Source organism: Hemicordylus capensis, chromosome 7, assembly GCF_027244095.1.
Source record: "Hemicordylus capensis ecotype Gifberg chromosome 7, rHemCap1.1.pri, whole genome shotgun sequence".
Classification (NCBI taxonomy): domain Eukaryota; kingdom Metazoa; phylum Chordata; class Lepidosauria; order Squamata; family Cordylidae; genus Hemicordylus; species Hemicordylus capensis.
This window is the reverse complement of record NC_069663.1, coordinates 27533010-27547975: the sequence shown is the minus strand read 5'-3', so window position 1 is coordinate 27547975 and position 14966 is coordinate 27533010. Positions and strand designations below refer to the sequence as shown.

The 14966-nt window shown below is 55.0% G+C and overlaps 1 protein-coding gene across 3 annotated transcripts in view; it reads right to left on the bottom strand.

Annotated features, from left to right (window-relative positions):
* Window positions 1-124: 124 nt before the first annotated feature.
* NPAS1 (neuronal PAS domain protein 1) overlaps window positions 125-14966 on the bottom strand; it is a 64483-nt gene continuing 49641 nt past the window's right edge. For all 3 annotated transcript variants that reach the window (XM_053267379.1, XM_053267377.1, XM_053267380.1), the window contains exons 7-12: window positions 13742-13854; window positions 12373-12569; window positions 11608-11714; window positions 9905-10052; window positions 5661-5758; window positions 125-3508 (exon numbers count right to left, since the gene is read on the bottom strand). In XM_053267379.1, the coding sequence (XP_053123354.1) occupies window positions 2277-3508; window positions 5661-5758; window positions 9905-10052; window positions 11608-11714; window positions 12373-12569; window positions 13742-13854 (1895 nt within the window). In that variant the 3' untranslated portion in view covers window positions 125-2276. The remainder of the gene's footprint in view (window positions 3509-5660; window positions 5759-9904; window positions 10053-11607; window positions 11715-12372; window positions 12570-13741; window positions 13855-14966) is intronic.

Below are 14966 nucleotides of genomic sequence, written 5' to 3'. Positions count from 1 at the left end.
CTTTCCCCCCACTTAGCAGCTGCTGTGTGCAACTTAGCCCATGGGTGGGGCCGTCTCTTCTGGCCATGACGTTTTCAGCCAAGTGACTTGTTGAGCATCTCAAGATCCTTTTAGAAGGCAGGAAATGAGTCCAATTTACTTTTTATTTTATCTGAAATCCCAGATTGCCAAAAGAAGCAGCAACAAGTCAACAACATGTGAACAGTGGACACTACATTCATCTATCCGATGAGAACAGTAGATTAATAAAAGAAAAACGCACACGCGCACACACAGATCTTTAGCGATGGATTATACAGAAAAATATCATATCATCCAACTGCTACTGTTTTGCTGCGGGCTCTCCCCCCCCCCCCACCAAACTGTACAAGTCTTTACTTTGAATAAGTGCTAAAAGTTATGGCATCATTTTCCACCTTTAAGTGCTGTCATCCCCCACACAGTGGCCCGTTTCCCCCCTTCTCTAGGCAGGAGCGGCTCTTCCTCATGAGCCAGGGTGGTGTCGAAGGAGGCGCAGCTGCCTCTGCTTCCCAGCAGCAGCTCAAGCAGGCAGTCTCTGCCACGCCACCCGAGAGCTCTGCTGCCTGCAGCCTGGCCATTCACCAGGTAGCGCGACTGGCCAGCTTGCAGGCTGTGCAGCTCTCATTAACACCAGGGTGGGGAAGAGGAGCAACCCGAGCTGCCAGGAAGCAGAGGCAGCTGAGCCTCCGTTGGCACACACACCCGCCCTCCCCCCCCCCGGGGCTCATGACTGGTTGCTCAGACTAGAGTGGGGGGCCCAGGAAGAGTTTTGCCACCTGGTATCTTTCCATTACTGGGTGGAGGGTCTGAACAGGAGAGTGGAATTTGCATAAAGAGAAGTGAAAGCAGAGCAGCCTTGCTGGACCATTTTGCCCACCACACTCGTTTCCATTTCCACAGCTTTGTTGCTACCAGGAGCTCATAAGTGGCACAACGGTGGGGGCCACTCCCCGGTTTCTACAGCAGCTGCTATTCTGAAAATGGATGCTCCATTAATCTATCATGGTTCAAACAAACAAACAAACAAACCCTGCTAAAGAAGAGGTCTCAGCTGACAGGAATTGACAGCGAGGTGCTTTCTAATTCATTCAGAACTCTCTCTTCTCCTGGCTCAGCCATGCTGCATCTTCCTCACCCTCTCTGCTAGGAAACTGGTGCATATTCAGCGGCACCACAGATTTCTGAGTTAGTGCCAGACCCCTCTGCAAATACAGGCACTTCAGCCTCCAGCTTGCTCGGCAGGCAGGGCATTTTGGTAGCTTCTAACTTCTCTCTGCCTTTTTGGCTCTCCTAGCTGAGCACAAGGGATAAGCGGATAAGCTGTTAAGCCACTGTTTTCAGAAGAGGAAAACATAAATAAGGAGAGAGGTTACTAGATCTAGTGCTGCCACTCAAGAATGTGCATAGACACTGCTGCCCATTCCTCCTGAAGGAACGTGAAACTTCCCTCTGTGCCCTTTGATCAGCGATGGCTTCCTTTCAGATGCAGGACAGCACCGGATGCTGCATTTATCAAGTGATCAAAACTCGCCACAAGAAAGCATGAGCCAGCACTTTAGAAGGGCACAGTGCACCGTAGACCGAACAGCAGCAAAACTTGTTCATGGCAGGTGTGACAGGCTGGTGTTGCTACTTGGAATAGGAGTGGAGGATGAGAGCAACCTGGTTTCCATTTGCAGACGTACGCAGGATACATCTGCTTTGGGTCACAACTCAAACCCTCGGGCTCTCAACCTGATTCTCCTGGTCCAGGAGTCCCCAGCAAAAAAGGTGGTGGAAATACATCAACTTGCAGCAGCAGGAAGACAGACAAAAGTGGGCAGGATACCTCTTGCTTCCATCTTTCCCAGAAAGGTTGCACAAACACGACTCTGTTTATGCTGGGACAACTCCTGGACTCACTCCACACTTGCATCAGTTTAAACAGCAACAGCTGGGTGGCTGGACACCTGAAAAGCAAGGCGCAGGAGCAGATCACAGAGCAAGAAGGTGGCTTCTCTATCGATTTGCACCAGGGCTGAGAAATGGGTGCTGTGAAAAGACACACACACACACACACATATACAGGGGATTTGCTCCAGAACAAAAGCGCATTTCTTCCCTGGTGCGGAGCACACTGGCACAGTACCAAGCTGCCCAAGAAAAGGCCACAAAAGACCTTTTCATCCCTAGCTCCACCCACCAGTACAGAGTTTGGCCCTAGTTTGAGGGGGGTAAATGGAGACACCGATGAGGTCAAACCCAGTTCTCTGGGCTCAGTCCTCCTTGCGTTCCAGAGCCGATGTGCTGTGGGCCCCACCGCCAGCCACTGAGAAGGGCAGCGTGGAAAACAAGGATTCCGCAGCGGCAAATGCGCCCCCCGAAAGCTGGGCCAAGCTGGCAGAGCTCCCGAACGGTGCGACCATGTTCAGCCGCTGCAGGTGGTGATACATGAGTTCCCGGGACGTCTTGGCCTCCGTGCTACTAATGTCCATGAGGTTGAGAGGGTGGGAGGGTGGCAGCATGTTGCTCTGCATGGCTAGTGTCATGTCGGCGGGGGCGTACCGGATCGTGCTGGTGGCATAGAGGCCCTGGGAGCCTGTCGTGCTGGCGTGGGGGCTGCCCAGCTGGTGCATGAGGGGCAAGACCATGTTCCCCGCGTGGAAGCGCTGGAGGACCTCCATCTCGGCGGGGTATACCAGTGGGGTGAAGGGGGTGGACGTGGCCCTCTCCTCACAAGGGGAGCCGGAGAGCGGGGGCGAGAGGGGGTCAGCCGAGGAGGCAGCAATGACGGCGGCTGGGAGGGCCCGGGGAGAGGTGCCGAAGGGCCCTTTCAGCCCAGCACCGTCCATCTCTGGCGGGGTGAGCACCGAGTCGGGGATGGAGACGTACAGATGAGAAGAGGCCTGCCTCGCCGTGGGCTTCTCCTGGCTAAGTGCTTTGTTCACAGTGTACAGGCTGCTTTTGTGGGCAGCGGGACAGGTCCAAGGGGCCCCCTTGGCAGTGGGGACCTGCTCTGATTTAATACTAAGGGCAGTGTCGGCTTTCAGAGCGGAGCTCTTCTGGGTCTGGATGACGGAGGTGAACTCTGAGGTGCAGGGGTGGCCAAGTCCTGCGCTCCTCCGCCCACCGGCCTTGCAGCCATTCACTTTCCTGGCCAGGGGTGCCCTCTGCTGGTGGAGAAGGCTCAGGTCCGTTTCGCCGCTGCTGCTGCTGTCCGACTCCTCAGAGCCAACCAGTGGGGCCTCCTTGGCCTCCCGTGGGGGACTGTCCGGCTGGAACTCCAGCTTGATACGCTTGCTTGGAGGCTCCTCCGCATCGCTCCCGTCAGCTTCCTCCGATGCCTCCTCGTCTCGGTAGCTCGTCTCGGGTCCACTGGAATCGGTCTCTGCTATGTGGCAACCGACTCCAGCCTCCGACGTGCCCCTAGTATAGGCCTCGACCAGGGGCCCTGGCTCATTGGGAGAGTAACGCTTCCCTTGGCTGCTCTCTGGAGCAAGGCTGCTCTCTGAAAAGGAGAAAGGCAAGGGGGATTCAGCAGGAGCCAAGCACCTTCACACAGCCAAGAGATTGGCAGATTTATTTTGCTGAATGGAATATTTATCCCCAGGAGACTTGGGGGATATTTCCATTCTCACTTCAGAGCTGCTTTCTCCCCAGCAGCGTAGCTAATAATCACTACTGCAGGGCAACGTGACATAGAAAAGCAGACAAGCGTTGAAGTGGATTTGGGCTCAGCAGGAACTCAAAGCCGGCCGGGCAGAGTTGTCATTTAAAAGAGAGAACTCTGCTTGGGAAAGTTTCACACCATCTCCCCAAGAACAAGGAGAAGCAACAAGGCAGTTCCCTCCTATAACACATGAGAGGTTTTAAGAAGAATGTTGCTAGTAGCAGACAGGAAGGCAAGAGGCCACTGGACCAGTCGCCGTGTTAAAAGGGCCCTTTTGCTTTTTAAAGTAACACACAAAATAGGTACACTCGGTTTTTAAACTACCCTTTTAAAAATATGTCATTACTCCAAATAAAGGTAAAGTGTGCCGTCGAGTCGGTGTCGACCACTGGCGAACGCAGAGTCCTGTGGTTTTTCTGTGGTCGAATACAGGCAAGGTTGACCATTGCCATCTCCCATGCTGTATGAGATGATGGATCATCTCCAACATCTTTCAGGATCTCCCTATATCGCTGCTGCCCAATATAGGTGTTTCCCATAGTCTGGGAAACATACCAGCACCTAATGATGCAGTGGGGAAATGACTTGATTATCAAGTCAGAGGTTGCCGTTTGAATCCCCACTGGTCTGTTTCCCAGACTATGGGAAATGCCTATATCGTGCAGCAGCGATATAGGAAGGTGCTGAAAGGCATCATCTCATCCTGCATGGGAGGGGCTCTGTGGGCACCAGGAGTGGAAACAGACTCGAAGGCACACTTTACCTTTACTCCAAATAGCAATCAAAAGCAATAAGATAAAAAGAGAGAGAGACCATGAGCCCCTTTCAAAGGAGGAGAAAAATAAAGGGAATTGAATCCAAATAAGAGCAATACTGACTGTGTGGTGTTGGGACCTGAGAGAGGGTTTAGATCTGCCTGTCCTGGATGGGGTTACACTTCCCCGAAAAGATCACGCACGTCGCTTGGGAGTGCTCCTGGACCCAAATCTCCCTGCTTTTTGAGGTTGAGGCAGTGGCCAGGAGTACTTTTTATCAGCTTCGCTTGATACGTCGGCTATCCCCATTTCTGGAAGAAAATTACTTTAAAACAGGTGTGCATAGGCTGGTAACCGCCAGGCTTACCTACTCTAATGCACTCTTCGTGGGGCTGCCTTTGTATGTAGTCCACAATTGGTACAGAATGCAGTAGTTAGACTGGTCTTCGTGGCAACCCAAAGGAACCATTTAACACCAACTTTAAAGTAACTGCACTGGCTGCCAATATGTTTCCGAGTGAAATACAAAGTGCTGGTTATTACCTATAAAGCCTTGAACGGCTTGGGTCCAGGACACTTAAGAGAGCGCCTTCTCTGTCACGAACCCTATTAAGTTCATCTGGAGAGGTCTGGTTGCGGCTACCACCGGCTCGTTTGGTGGCGGCTTGGGACTGGGCCTTCTCTGTGGCTGCCCCGGGGCTTTGGAAGATGCTCCCTGTCAAAATAAGAGCATCTCCTTCTCTGTTTGTTTTTAGGAAGACCCTCAAGGCACACCTTTTTCTCAGGCTTTTAACTGAAATTAATTTTAAAACTCTTTGTTTTTATCCTATGAGATTGTTTAAACTTTTTATTCCGTGACACTGTTTTAATTGTTTTTACTCTGTTGTATATTTGTGGTGTTTTTAAAATTGTGTACATCGCCTAGAGAGGCACATATCAGGCAGTACATAAATAAAAAGATAAAAGAGATGGATGGCAGAGAAGGTCAGGAAAGGCGGGCGTGGGCAGAGCCCGTGAGAACTATTCTATTGCCAGGTGTACATCGTGAACAGCAAGGTGACTCCGCGGCCCTCTCTGCCTGCATGGTCCGTGCAGTGAGAACCCTCCTGACACCAGCCTTGCCCTCTCCCCCAGGAGCCCCTCTGGCCCCCTCCGCCAGTGACGCGAGGGGGGTGGCCAGTCTGCCTGCTAAGCCAGCTACCCACCCCAGCCTCTTTGGGTTTCCGTTTGCTCACCTTTGAAATCTGGTCCAGCATCAGCAGCATCTGCCGGCCGCGCGGGGATTCCCGGCAGCTGGAAGATGTCCAGCGCTGTGTTCTTGTACTCGGGCTTGCTGGAGAAGTTGAAAACAAAACAAAAACGCCAATGAGGGGGAAAGAAAGGAAAAGAACTTTTGAAAAGGTCTAAGCCGTAAGAAACGCATTTGTTTTTGTCTCAGAGAAGCCGTTTCTCTGAAGCCCAGAACCGCTTCCCTCCCAAGGCAGTGCCTGAGCCAGGCTGGTGAGCTAAGAGGTGGCCTGCGCCCGCCACGGTTGCACTCCTTCCCCAAACAGCTGGGCCACAGCTTGGGGGCAGCTCCTGGACCCTGGCCGGGGGGGGGGCCAGATGGGGCGCCAGAGATGCCCTCTCCTTGAGAAACAGGCCCTGCCCCTGGTCATTCCTGGTCTCGTTGCCTCCAGACTAGAATACCACAAAGCAGCTTATGTGGGGCTGGCCTCGAAGACCGCTCTGGTGCCTTGCCATCGGGGCTGGCTACCAGCCTGTTTCTGGTGGTCTTGACTTTGCTGGCCCTAAGTGGCCGGGAACAAGGATCCCTTAAGACGGCTTCCCCCCAACCTGCCTGAGCACAACCATCTCTTTTTGAGGCCCTTTTCTCTCGACATCTGGATGCCGTGGAGAGGAGGACCATTTTTGTGGTGCCACTCAAGAGTTTGGAGCAGAAACGAATGTCTGGCCCCATAACTGCTTGCAAATACTGTTTTTTCCGGCGGCTGCTTTAAAACTGAAACGTGGCCGATGGCTGGTTCTCCCCACCCCACCAATTGCTGTTTGGGGTTCTTGCAGCTATATAAAAATGCACAGGCAGGCAGCTCTTAAGGCAGCCGGGGCACAAACGGTGACCGGCTGGGGGGGGGCCTGTAGGGTTCGCCCAGGGATGCAAAGGTGGGGCTCACGTAGTCCAAGCCTCCCCCACGTCCTCTCTTGCTTCCTCTCTCACAAAGCAGCCGCCAATAAAAAGAGGCGCATCCAAAGATCCCGCACCACGTCCCAGGCGTGCACCACCCCAACGCCGCCACCCAGCATCCCCGACGGTGCTGGGCGCAGCTCACGGATCCTGCAAAATGGCCGAGGCCGCCCTGGAGAAAGCGGCGGGCGTGGATGGGCGATGGCGCGAGGCCAAGGATTAAAATAAGCCCAGGCAGCTCTTCCCCAACGTCGTCTCCCCATCCGCTTGTGAATCAGAAAAGCACTGAAGAAAGCGAACTGGAATGCAAGCTGACACATCCGGCCACCTGCAGGCTCGAATCAGCAGAACCGCAGCGGCGCAGCGGCCATCGGCGCCTCATTGTCCAAGAACAAACAAGGACAGATTGAAATCACAACTCTCCCTTGTTTGGAGAAAGGCACCCAAAAACAGCCGGGTTGGGGGTTTCATTGTTCGTCAAAAGCGGGCAAAGTTGGAACGGGTTCAAATTGGACTCCCACCCACCCCCGCCGCCCCAAACGCCCGCCAACACAGGAGCGCCAAGGCAGTGGGGCAGAGCGGAGCTTCCTCTGGATGAGGCCGCTCTTGAACCTGGGGCTTCTCAAAGCCACTGCCCGGCCCCAGATTCTCCAGGAACCCCAAGGGCATGTGCAGAAAGAGAAGCATGCATTTCTCTGAGACGGCTTGAAGGCCAAGACAAGAGGACAGCACATCAGGTTAGGGGGCAGCAAGATTGGGGGCCCAGATGGCGCCTGACAGCAGCCCCGTGCCTTCCAATGGACCCACTCCAACCACATCCAAAGGGGAGGGTGCCATCTCCATGTCTTTAAAACAAGATGTCACATTTATGACCGGCCCTTCCCCTAAGGCAAGGGTTCCCAAGCGTGGGCCGCCAGATGTGGATGGACTACAAGCCCCATCACCCTTTGCCATTGTGGCTGGGGATGATGGGGGTTGTAGTCCATCCACATCCGGGGGCCCACGCATGGGAACCCCTGCCCTCATGAGCTCAGGGTGGCATGCCTGAATGGGGTGACTCCCCGCTTTATTCCTCACAGCCACCCTGTGCAGGAGGCTGGACCAAGGAAGAGCAACCCGCTCAAGTTCCATGGGCGGAACAGGAATTCGAACCCAGGTCCTTTTGTTCAAGTTGAGCACTCTCGGTAGTGCTCAGCTGCAGGCAACCGCTGGCCGGGAAGGAAGCCTGTCACCCAACTCTCACCTCAGGCGGGAGCTTGCTAGACGGGCGTCCGCGACCCCCTCCTCTCCCTGCGTTCCCACCTTACAGGGCTGCTGGGAAGACTCCAAGGACAACGTGCTACAAAGCGCTGGGCGGATTTGAAAGGGGCTGTGCAAACCCTAAGCATCACCCTTGCCGCCACACCGGCAGACCCTAGGCGGCCTAATCCTGTCTCCACCACACCTTCGCCTGCTTCTCTCTCCAGCCCCAGCAGGCCAATTCCACCGCCGTGTCCCACTTTGCAAAATGGAGCATGCGGGGCGGGGGGGGGCGGGGAAGCGAGCAAGTTTCCATTGCAGGAAGGCTGCAAGAAAGTTAATTAGCCTCTAATTACAGCACTAATTAACTAAAATACTAATCACCCTGACAAATCATACATTAGTATCGGCAATTGCTTCCAGGATTAGCATGATAATGCTTTCCCTTTGCTTTATCAGAGGGAAAAGGGTGGAAAGTAGTCATTAATAACCATCTGCAAGAGCCATTCATATATTTCTTTTATCTGTTGAGAAGGGTGGGAAATTAGAGAGAGAGAGAAGGATGTATAGTTCCCAAGCAGATTTTAAATGTTGCAAGTGGGGGTGGGGTGTAGGTTTGAGCAGAATTACCAGAGCTGAGCTATTCGGATCATCACATGGGTTGGGCTGTACCACTTGTGACCGCCAGTGCAGGAATCACAAGTTTGAATACTCTTGTGTTGTGGGGTGGGTGGGTGGGGGGTAGATAGAGACAGGCAGGCAGTAGCCCTGAACACAAAATTCTCCCATGTTATTCTCAAGTGGTACAGTCCAGCAAGCAGCCTCCAGTGGTACAGCCCAGCAAGCACTCTATAACATGCTGTGTGTAACTCAGCTCTGATTCCTGTGTTATTCCCCTCAGCAGTGTTCCCTTTAAGGTGTGCACATGTGCACACACTTGCAACCTTTTGGATGTCTGCTCAGACTTTTTAGATGTCTGCTCAGTTAGTTTTAAGTCCTGCTTAGGTCAGGAACATAGGAAGCTGCCATATACTGAGTCAGACCTTTGGTCCATTTAGCTCAGTATTATCTACCCAGACTGGCAGCGGCTTCTCCAAGGTTGCAGGCAGGAATCTCTCTCGGCCCTATCTTGGAGATGCTGCCAGGGAGGGAACTGGGAACCTTCTGCTCTTCCCAGAGCGGCTCCATCCCCTTAAGGGGAATATGGAATCAGGAAAATTCACCCCATTCTGAATGCACATGTGCACATACTGCCTTAATACTGCTGCTCAGAACAAAACTCATTCTGCATACAGATGAAAAAAATTAGAGAGAACACTGTCCCTCAGCACCCCTCCCCTGCCCAAGCAAGATTTAACATCTTGAGCACAGCATGACACCCACATGAAAAACTTCTTGACACCCTAGGTTTCTGGGTTTGGTGAGGGTCTTCCCCATAGCTGTTGTCTTTTATTAAATCATGCATGCAGATTGCACATTCGAGTTGCAGAAGGAGCTATGGTGGCAATAAAAGCCAAGGTATTCAGAAGCTGGATGGATGGAGAGGAGCGCCCTTTGGGCTAAGGATAGTCCTGGTCTCATCTATCCAAAAATAAAATAATTTTGAAAAAGAGCACCTTTCCTGTGGCTGCATACCTGGCTTTCACCACATGGGGGCACATTTACGCAAACAAGCGGCCACAGAATTGAATTTGCAGGCACTTCCTCACTTTCTGGTGGAAACTCCCTCCAAGAAAATAACCGGCATGAGGGTATCTCACAGAGGAGACACGCTCTGGCACTTTCAGTTCTTTCACCCACAACCACACCATGGAATCATGTTGGAAAGAGGAGCCTCCCACTGGCTTTTAAGTCACGGCTGCTGCCGCCCACTTCCTCTGGGCCCAATCCGCATCACCGCCTAGACGGAAGGGGCAAAGCCAGCAGCAACTTCTGCTCCCTCCCGACACCCCTCCAAGCAACTTGCTTGGAAGAGGTGGGCGAGTGGGTAGAGCAACAGCAATCAGGGCAGACATGCTGGCACGCCCTGAACTTTTTACGGACGAGACCTCTCACCTGAGGATGTAATTCACCCAAACCATGTTCTTCTCACTGGGGTTCTTGACGTTGACCGAGATGGTGGCACAGGACTGGATCCACACAAAGCCCCCGTTCTTCTGCAGCCAGCGGTAATACCGGGTCACCACCTGGCCCTTGTTTAACACTAACGGTGGAGGAGAAACAGAAAGCAGGTGACTCCTACTTCTTCTGTTTGTTTTAATCAGAAATTGCAGTCTCTACCCAAAGAGCTTAGAGCCAGGGTCAGCTTATCCCAGAGGCAGGCAGGAGGTCGATCTCCTGGCAAAACGTGGAGTGACTTGCAGTAGGTCAGCCAGTGGGCCAGGGAGCTTTCCAGATTACCCACTACAAGAGAGGTCAAATGCTTCAGCTTGGCAGATCGCATTCAAAACGTAAATAAAGGGTTGAAGCTGTTTGTTGCGCAAAGCCACCAGCAGGGGGAGCAGTCTTTTCTAGCTTGCGCAAAATTCCTACAAGGGGGAAATAGGGGGTTTTGGGGTGGGTGGGGGGGTGGGGGAGGGATTGCAATACACATGCACTGGTATGGGACTGTAACACCGCAATAAAACCCGAAAGGCGGCATTGGAAAGATCAACGGCACCTTGCTGACAGCACAAGGACTGTGATGCTGAAACACAGGCCGTAGGGAAGCACACTTGGAGGACACGTCGTGACACTGTTGTAGCGGGTAACCTGGAAAGCACCCAGGTCCCCAACTGTTTAATACTGGGAACAACATGACGTATCTTTCCCATCCCACTGCATTAGGCTGCTGAAACAGAAAGCTCGGGGGAATGGGTTTGTGTGTGGAAGGACTGTGAAATACTCAGTCCTGCTCCTGAAAACAAATCCCTGTGTCCAGCATGTGTTCAGAGACACCCCACTGCTTAACTGTGAGTCTCTGTCGGATGTTCCAAGCCACCTGTTTTGTATGTGAGTGTTGTGTACACTGCAAGTCTAAATGCTTCCCCAATTAGAAACTCCTTGCAGGTCCAAAACTAGCTCATCAAGGACAAAAACGAAGCCTCTTCCCCCAGACCTGCTAAGTTTGTTAACATGGAGTTTATCTTTCCAGGAGCAGCATTCAGTCATGCAACATGGATTACATGTGTGCATGCGCACACACACGTGTGCGAACACACACACAGTTGGAAGTGGTACAGTCCAGAAAGACGCGTTCCCCCTTGTTTTGCCAGTGGTGTAAAGCGGGTCCATTTACTAGTCTGACAAATGACAGCCGGAGGGAGGAGGAGAGAGGGATGGCAGCAGGGGGGCTGAGCAGGCCGGGCCAGGGTGCCTCAGGAAGATCCGGAAGCGGTTTAGCCAAAACTGCAAGCGGTGGGAGATTCTGGAGAGGGGCACGTCTTGCAAAACCAGAGGGAGAGGCTGTCACCACTGGGACAAGGGAGCTAGCGAGGGAGACGGAGGGGCTGCCCAGACTGGGCCAGGCCACTTTCCCGGCTGCCCAAAGAGAGCCTGCGTCCCTCCCCTTGCTCAGAGAGGCCAGGCCCACTGAGCGCTAGGAGCCCGGAGCGCTCCGGGGACAGGGCAGGAGACCAGAACGCTGCCTCCCCGCCCTGCTTTGGGAGCTTCCCGGAGACACGTTTTTTGGGAAGCGGGGGCCCCCCAAGACGGGCCTCTGCTCTGCTCTGGAGAGGGTAAAGCGCTGCCCAAGGCGGGTGGCTGGAGGCCAAACGTACAGTCCAGATGGCTTTGCCGGATGCCCTCCACGTCCTCGCCGTGAATGAAGCGGTAGCAGCTTTTGCCGACGAGCTCCGAGGGGCAGAGGTCCATGTAATCGCTGATCCTGGAAGAGGAGGAGGAGGAGGAGGGGAGCCTTGGTTGGGCTTCCAGCCTGCCTTGATCCCCGGTAGGTGCCCCCAGGAGGGGCCTGCCACCACTCAGTCACATCTACCCAGCCAGATAACTCCACACAACAAACTTGCTTCGAGGGCGAAACGCGAGCAGCCTGGTCCACCTCGTGTAGGGCTGGCAGCACCAGGCCAGCTCTGACCGGCAGTGGCTCCCCCAGGTTTCAGCAGGACCCTTTCCCAGCCCTACCAGGAGATGCGAGTGAGGACTGAGAACCAGGGGGCTTCGGCACGCAAGAGCGGGGGGGCCTTCCCCATCACCCGTTGCCCGACCCACTCACTGAAGGGGCCTCTGTCCTGCGTGCCCAGCACATACGCCACCCCTGAAGCATCGCCCTCCCCTCCTTCCCCGGAGGCTATTCTGGGACTTGAGCCCCAACCTCTCTTCCCGCCCCGAGGCTGGATGCAGGATGAAAAAGAGCAGAGCCAGAGACCAGAGAGGGGCCTGGAAGACGGCGAGGGCTGGAGAAAGCAGAAGCTTCCCCTCCAGAGAACAAGCCCACCCCCCACTTCACGTCAGAGGGCGTGCTGGGACTCTCCAGCCAGGCCTGCCACCCCACCCACCCCCGCCCCTGGGGCCGCCCCACAACCCACCTGCTCTCGCAGTACACGATCTGCAAGTCCATGTTGACCCGGAAGACGAACATGTGGCACTCAATGCGCACCTCGCTGAGGGTGGAGGGGGGCAGAGTGTGGGCCAGGGCGACCAGGCCCATCACGCGGCCCAGCACCGAGTGGGTGTGGGAGAAGGAAGGCAGCCGGGGGCGGAGGCGGCCCGTCACGTGAATCACCTGTGGGAGGGGAGAGAGAGGGGGCACACGCTGTGGGTCAACGGGGAAAGGGTCCACGTCTCATTTTTGACTGCAACGCTCAGGGTGTGGGGCAAGGAACTCTCCAAAGGGAGTGTGCAACGTTTGGACCATTGGGGGCTTAGACAGGGGACTACCGAGCCGGTGGGGGAAGCAGATGCACTTCCTTCCTTCCTGCCGTCCCCTCATGCTTGACATTTGCTGGAACTGACCGACTAGATTCCGGACAGGCCAGAGGGAGCCCTTCGCCACACCAGGCACTAGTAACCAACAGAATGGCCACACAGTGCCACAGTGACTCCCTGCCACTCGGTCACTAGCCTTAAAAGGCAAGTCGCCAAATCCGTGGAGGAGGGGGAGAGGCTAGTCTAGGGGCGTTGGGCCATGGGGGGGGGGGCTGTGCCAAACCCCCTTGCCTGGAGGCCTCTGAGCATCGGTTGCTGGGAGCAGCCAGGGAAGCCTGTGCCCTGGCTCCCCTGCTTGCGGGCTTCCGGCCGGGGGAAACGGGACTAGAAGGACCCACTTGGGTCTGGGCCCAGAGGGCTCTTCTTCCGTGCCGGCTATTAGGTGAGCAGAGCAGACCCTCCGGGGTCCGGGGCCCCACTTGCTGGGGAGCGCCCATGGCGGAGGGCGCTGGCCTTTGGTTTGGCAGGTGGACTTCTTACAGGCGGCCAGACGACCGCCGGAGTCCAGCAGGATGCTCTGCTCCCGCCGGGCTCTTGGAAACCTGGCCGGCAGCGGCTTCTCCAACAAAGCTGGGGCCCTCTGCGGGCACAGCAGCGGCTCTGCCCTGGACCTACAGCCCCACCCCGAGGGAGGCATCCCTGGGTCTCCCATCCAGGCGCTGACCACCCCAAGGCCCCCATGTGCCCTGGGGCTGCACCACTCCAGCCTCCCCGCAGAGGTCGGGCTGCAGCTGCCGGGATGTCCGGCCGTTGGCCACAGCGGCTGAGGATGTTGGACGCGGGGGCCCCAAAGCAGCTGTTGGGGGGCCCAAGCTGTGCCGCCCAGCCCCGAGACCCTGCCGGGGGGCAGCCCTCTTGCGTCCTTGTGGGCAGGCAGCACTGCTGGGAAGCGAGGGGGGAGTCGCAGGGACAATGCCTCCCTGCCCACCTCAGCTGGACGCCCCCAAGGCCAAGGAGGGGCCGCGGTACCTTGTAGCCGGACGTTTTCACGTGGAGCCCTCTCTTGGTCAGGGTGGATTTCAGCCGGATGAAGAAGGAGCGCTCCAAGGTATCGCCCTGGGCAGGCTGTTTGCTGGCAGGATCTAGGGCAGAAACAGGGGTCAGCATCACACGCCCTAGAGACAGCCGTCCCCCCGAAGGAAGAGGTGGGCCTGTCTCAGCCCCGAGAGGTGAAGACTGGAAAGTGGTGCAGGGACGAGGAGCAATGGGCACAAAGAAACGTGGTCAAGGTTTTTCATTTAGAGGAGGAGGAAGAAGGAGGTCAGACCAAAAGTGGCCTGAAAACTGCAATCATTGGCAACGCTGTGCGCAGTTCAGGTGAGCCATCTCCAAGAGGGAATCATAGGAAAGGTGCAGAAAACAGCAACGGAGATCATCATCCAACAAAGGAAAACGACCTGCATTCGGAACTGGCAGAACTCAGGGGCACCTAATGAAACTGATAGGCAGTCAATCCAGGAGAGACAAAAAGGGAAGTTTGCCTCCACACGGCACAAATGTTAACATATGGAACTCACTGCCACAAGAAGTGGTGACAGTCACTGGCTTCGATAGCTTTTAAAAGGTGCTTAACGGCAGGAAAAAAAAAAGCAGGAAGTCTGCCAATTACCAATCTAAAATATCTAGTTTTTCTGGAAAATACATTGTATATTAATAACCAGTGCCTTTCCCCCCTTTCTTTTGTTCTTTGTTTCTACCCCCCCTTTAAAAAAAAAAGCCATGGTAGCCAAATAGAACCTCCATGTTCAGAGGCAGCATACCTTGGGACACCAGATGCTGCGGACATGCAGTGCAGCTCCCATGCCCTGCTGGCAGACTCCTCAGAGGCCTCTGGTGGGCCATTGTTAGCAGACGGGCTGCCGGCCTAGATGAGCCCTTCTCATGTTCTTATGAGAAAACACCAAGGGCGGACTGCTTCTCTTGTATTCTCTTTTACTCTCCAGCTCCATATAAATCTTTCACAAGTTCCCCAGATAAAAGCCGAACAGGCGGATATCAAATGAGCAAGGAGGCGACTCGAGACGCCGCTTCGTTCCTGTGTCGGTGTGTCCTTTGCTCCTCCAGGCGGGAGGAGCAGGAAGGCGAGAGGGGTTTGGAGCCAGGCCAGCCAAGGGACCAGCAGCCAGTGAAGACCCATCGCTTGCCCCAAGGCAGCACACGGGAGTGCCGGTGACCCCCGTGGGGTTACTCGAAG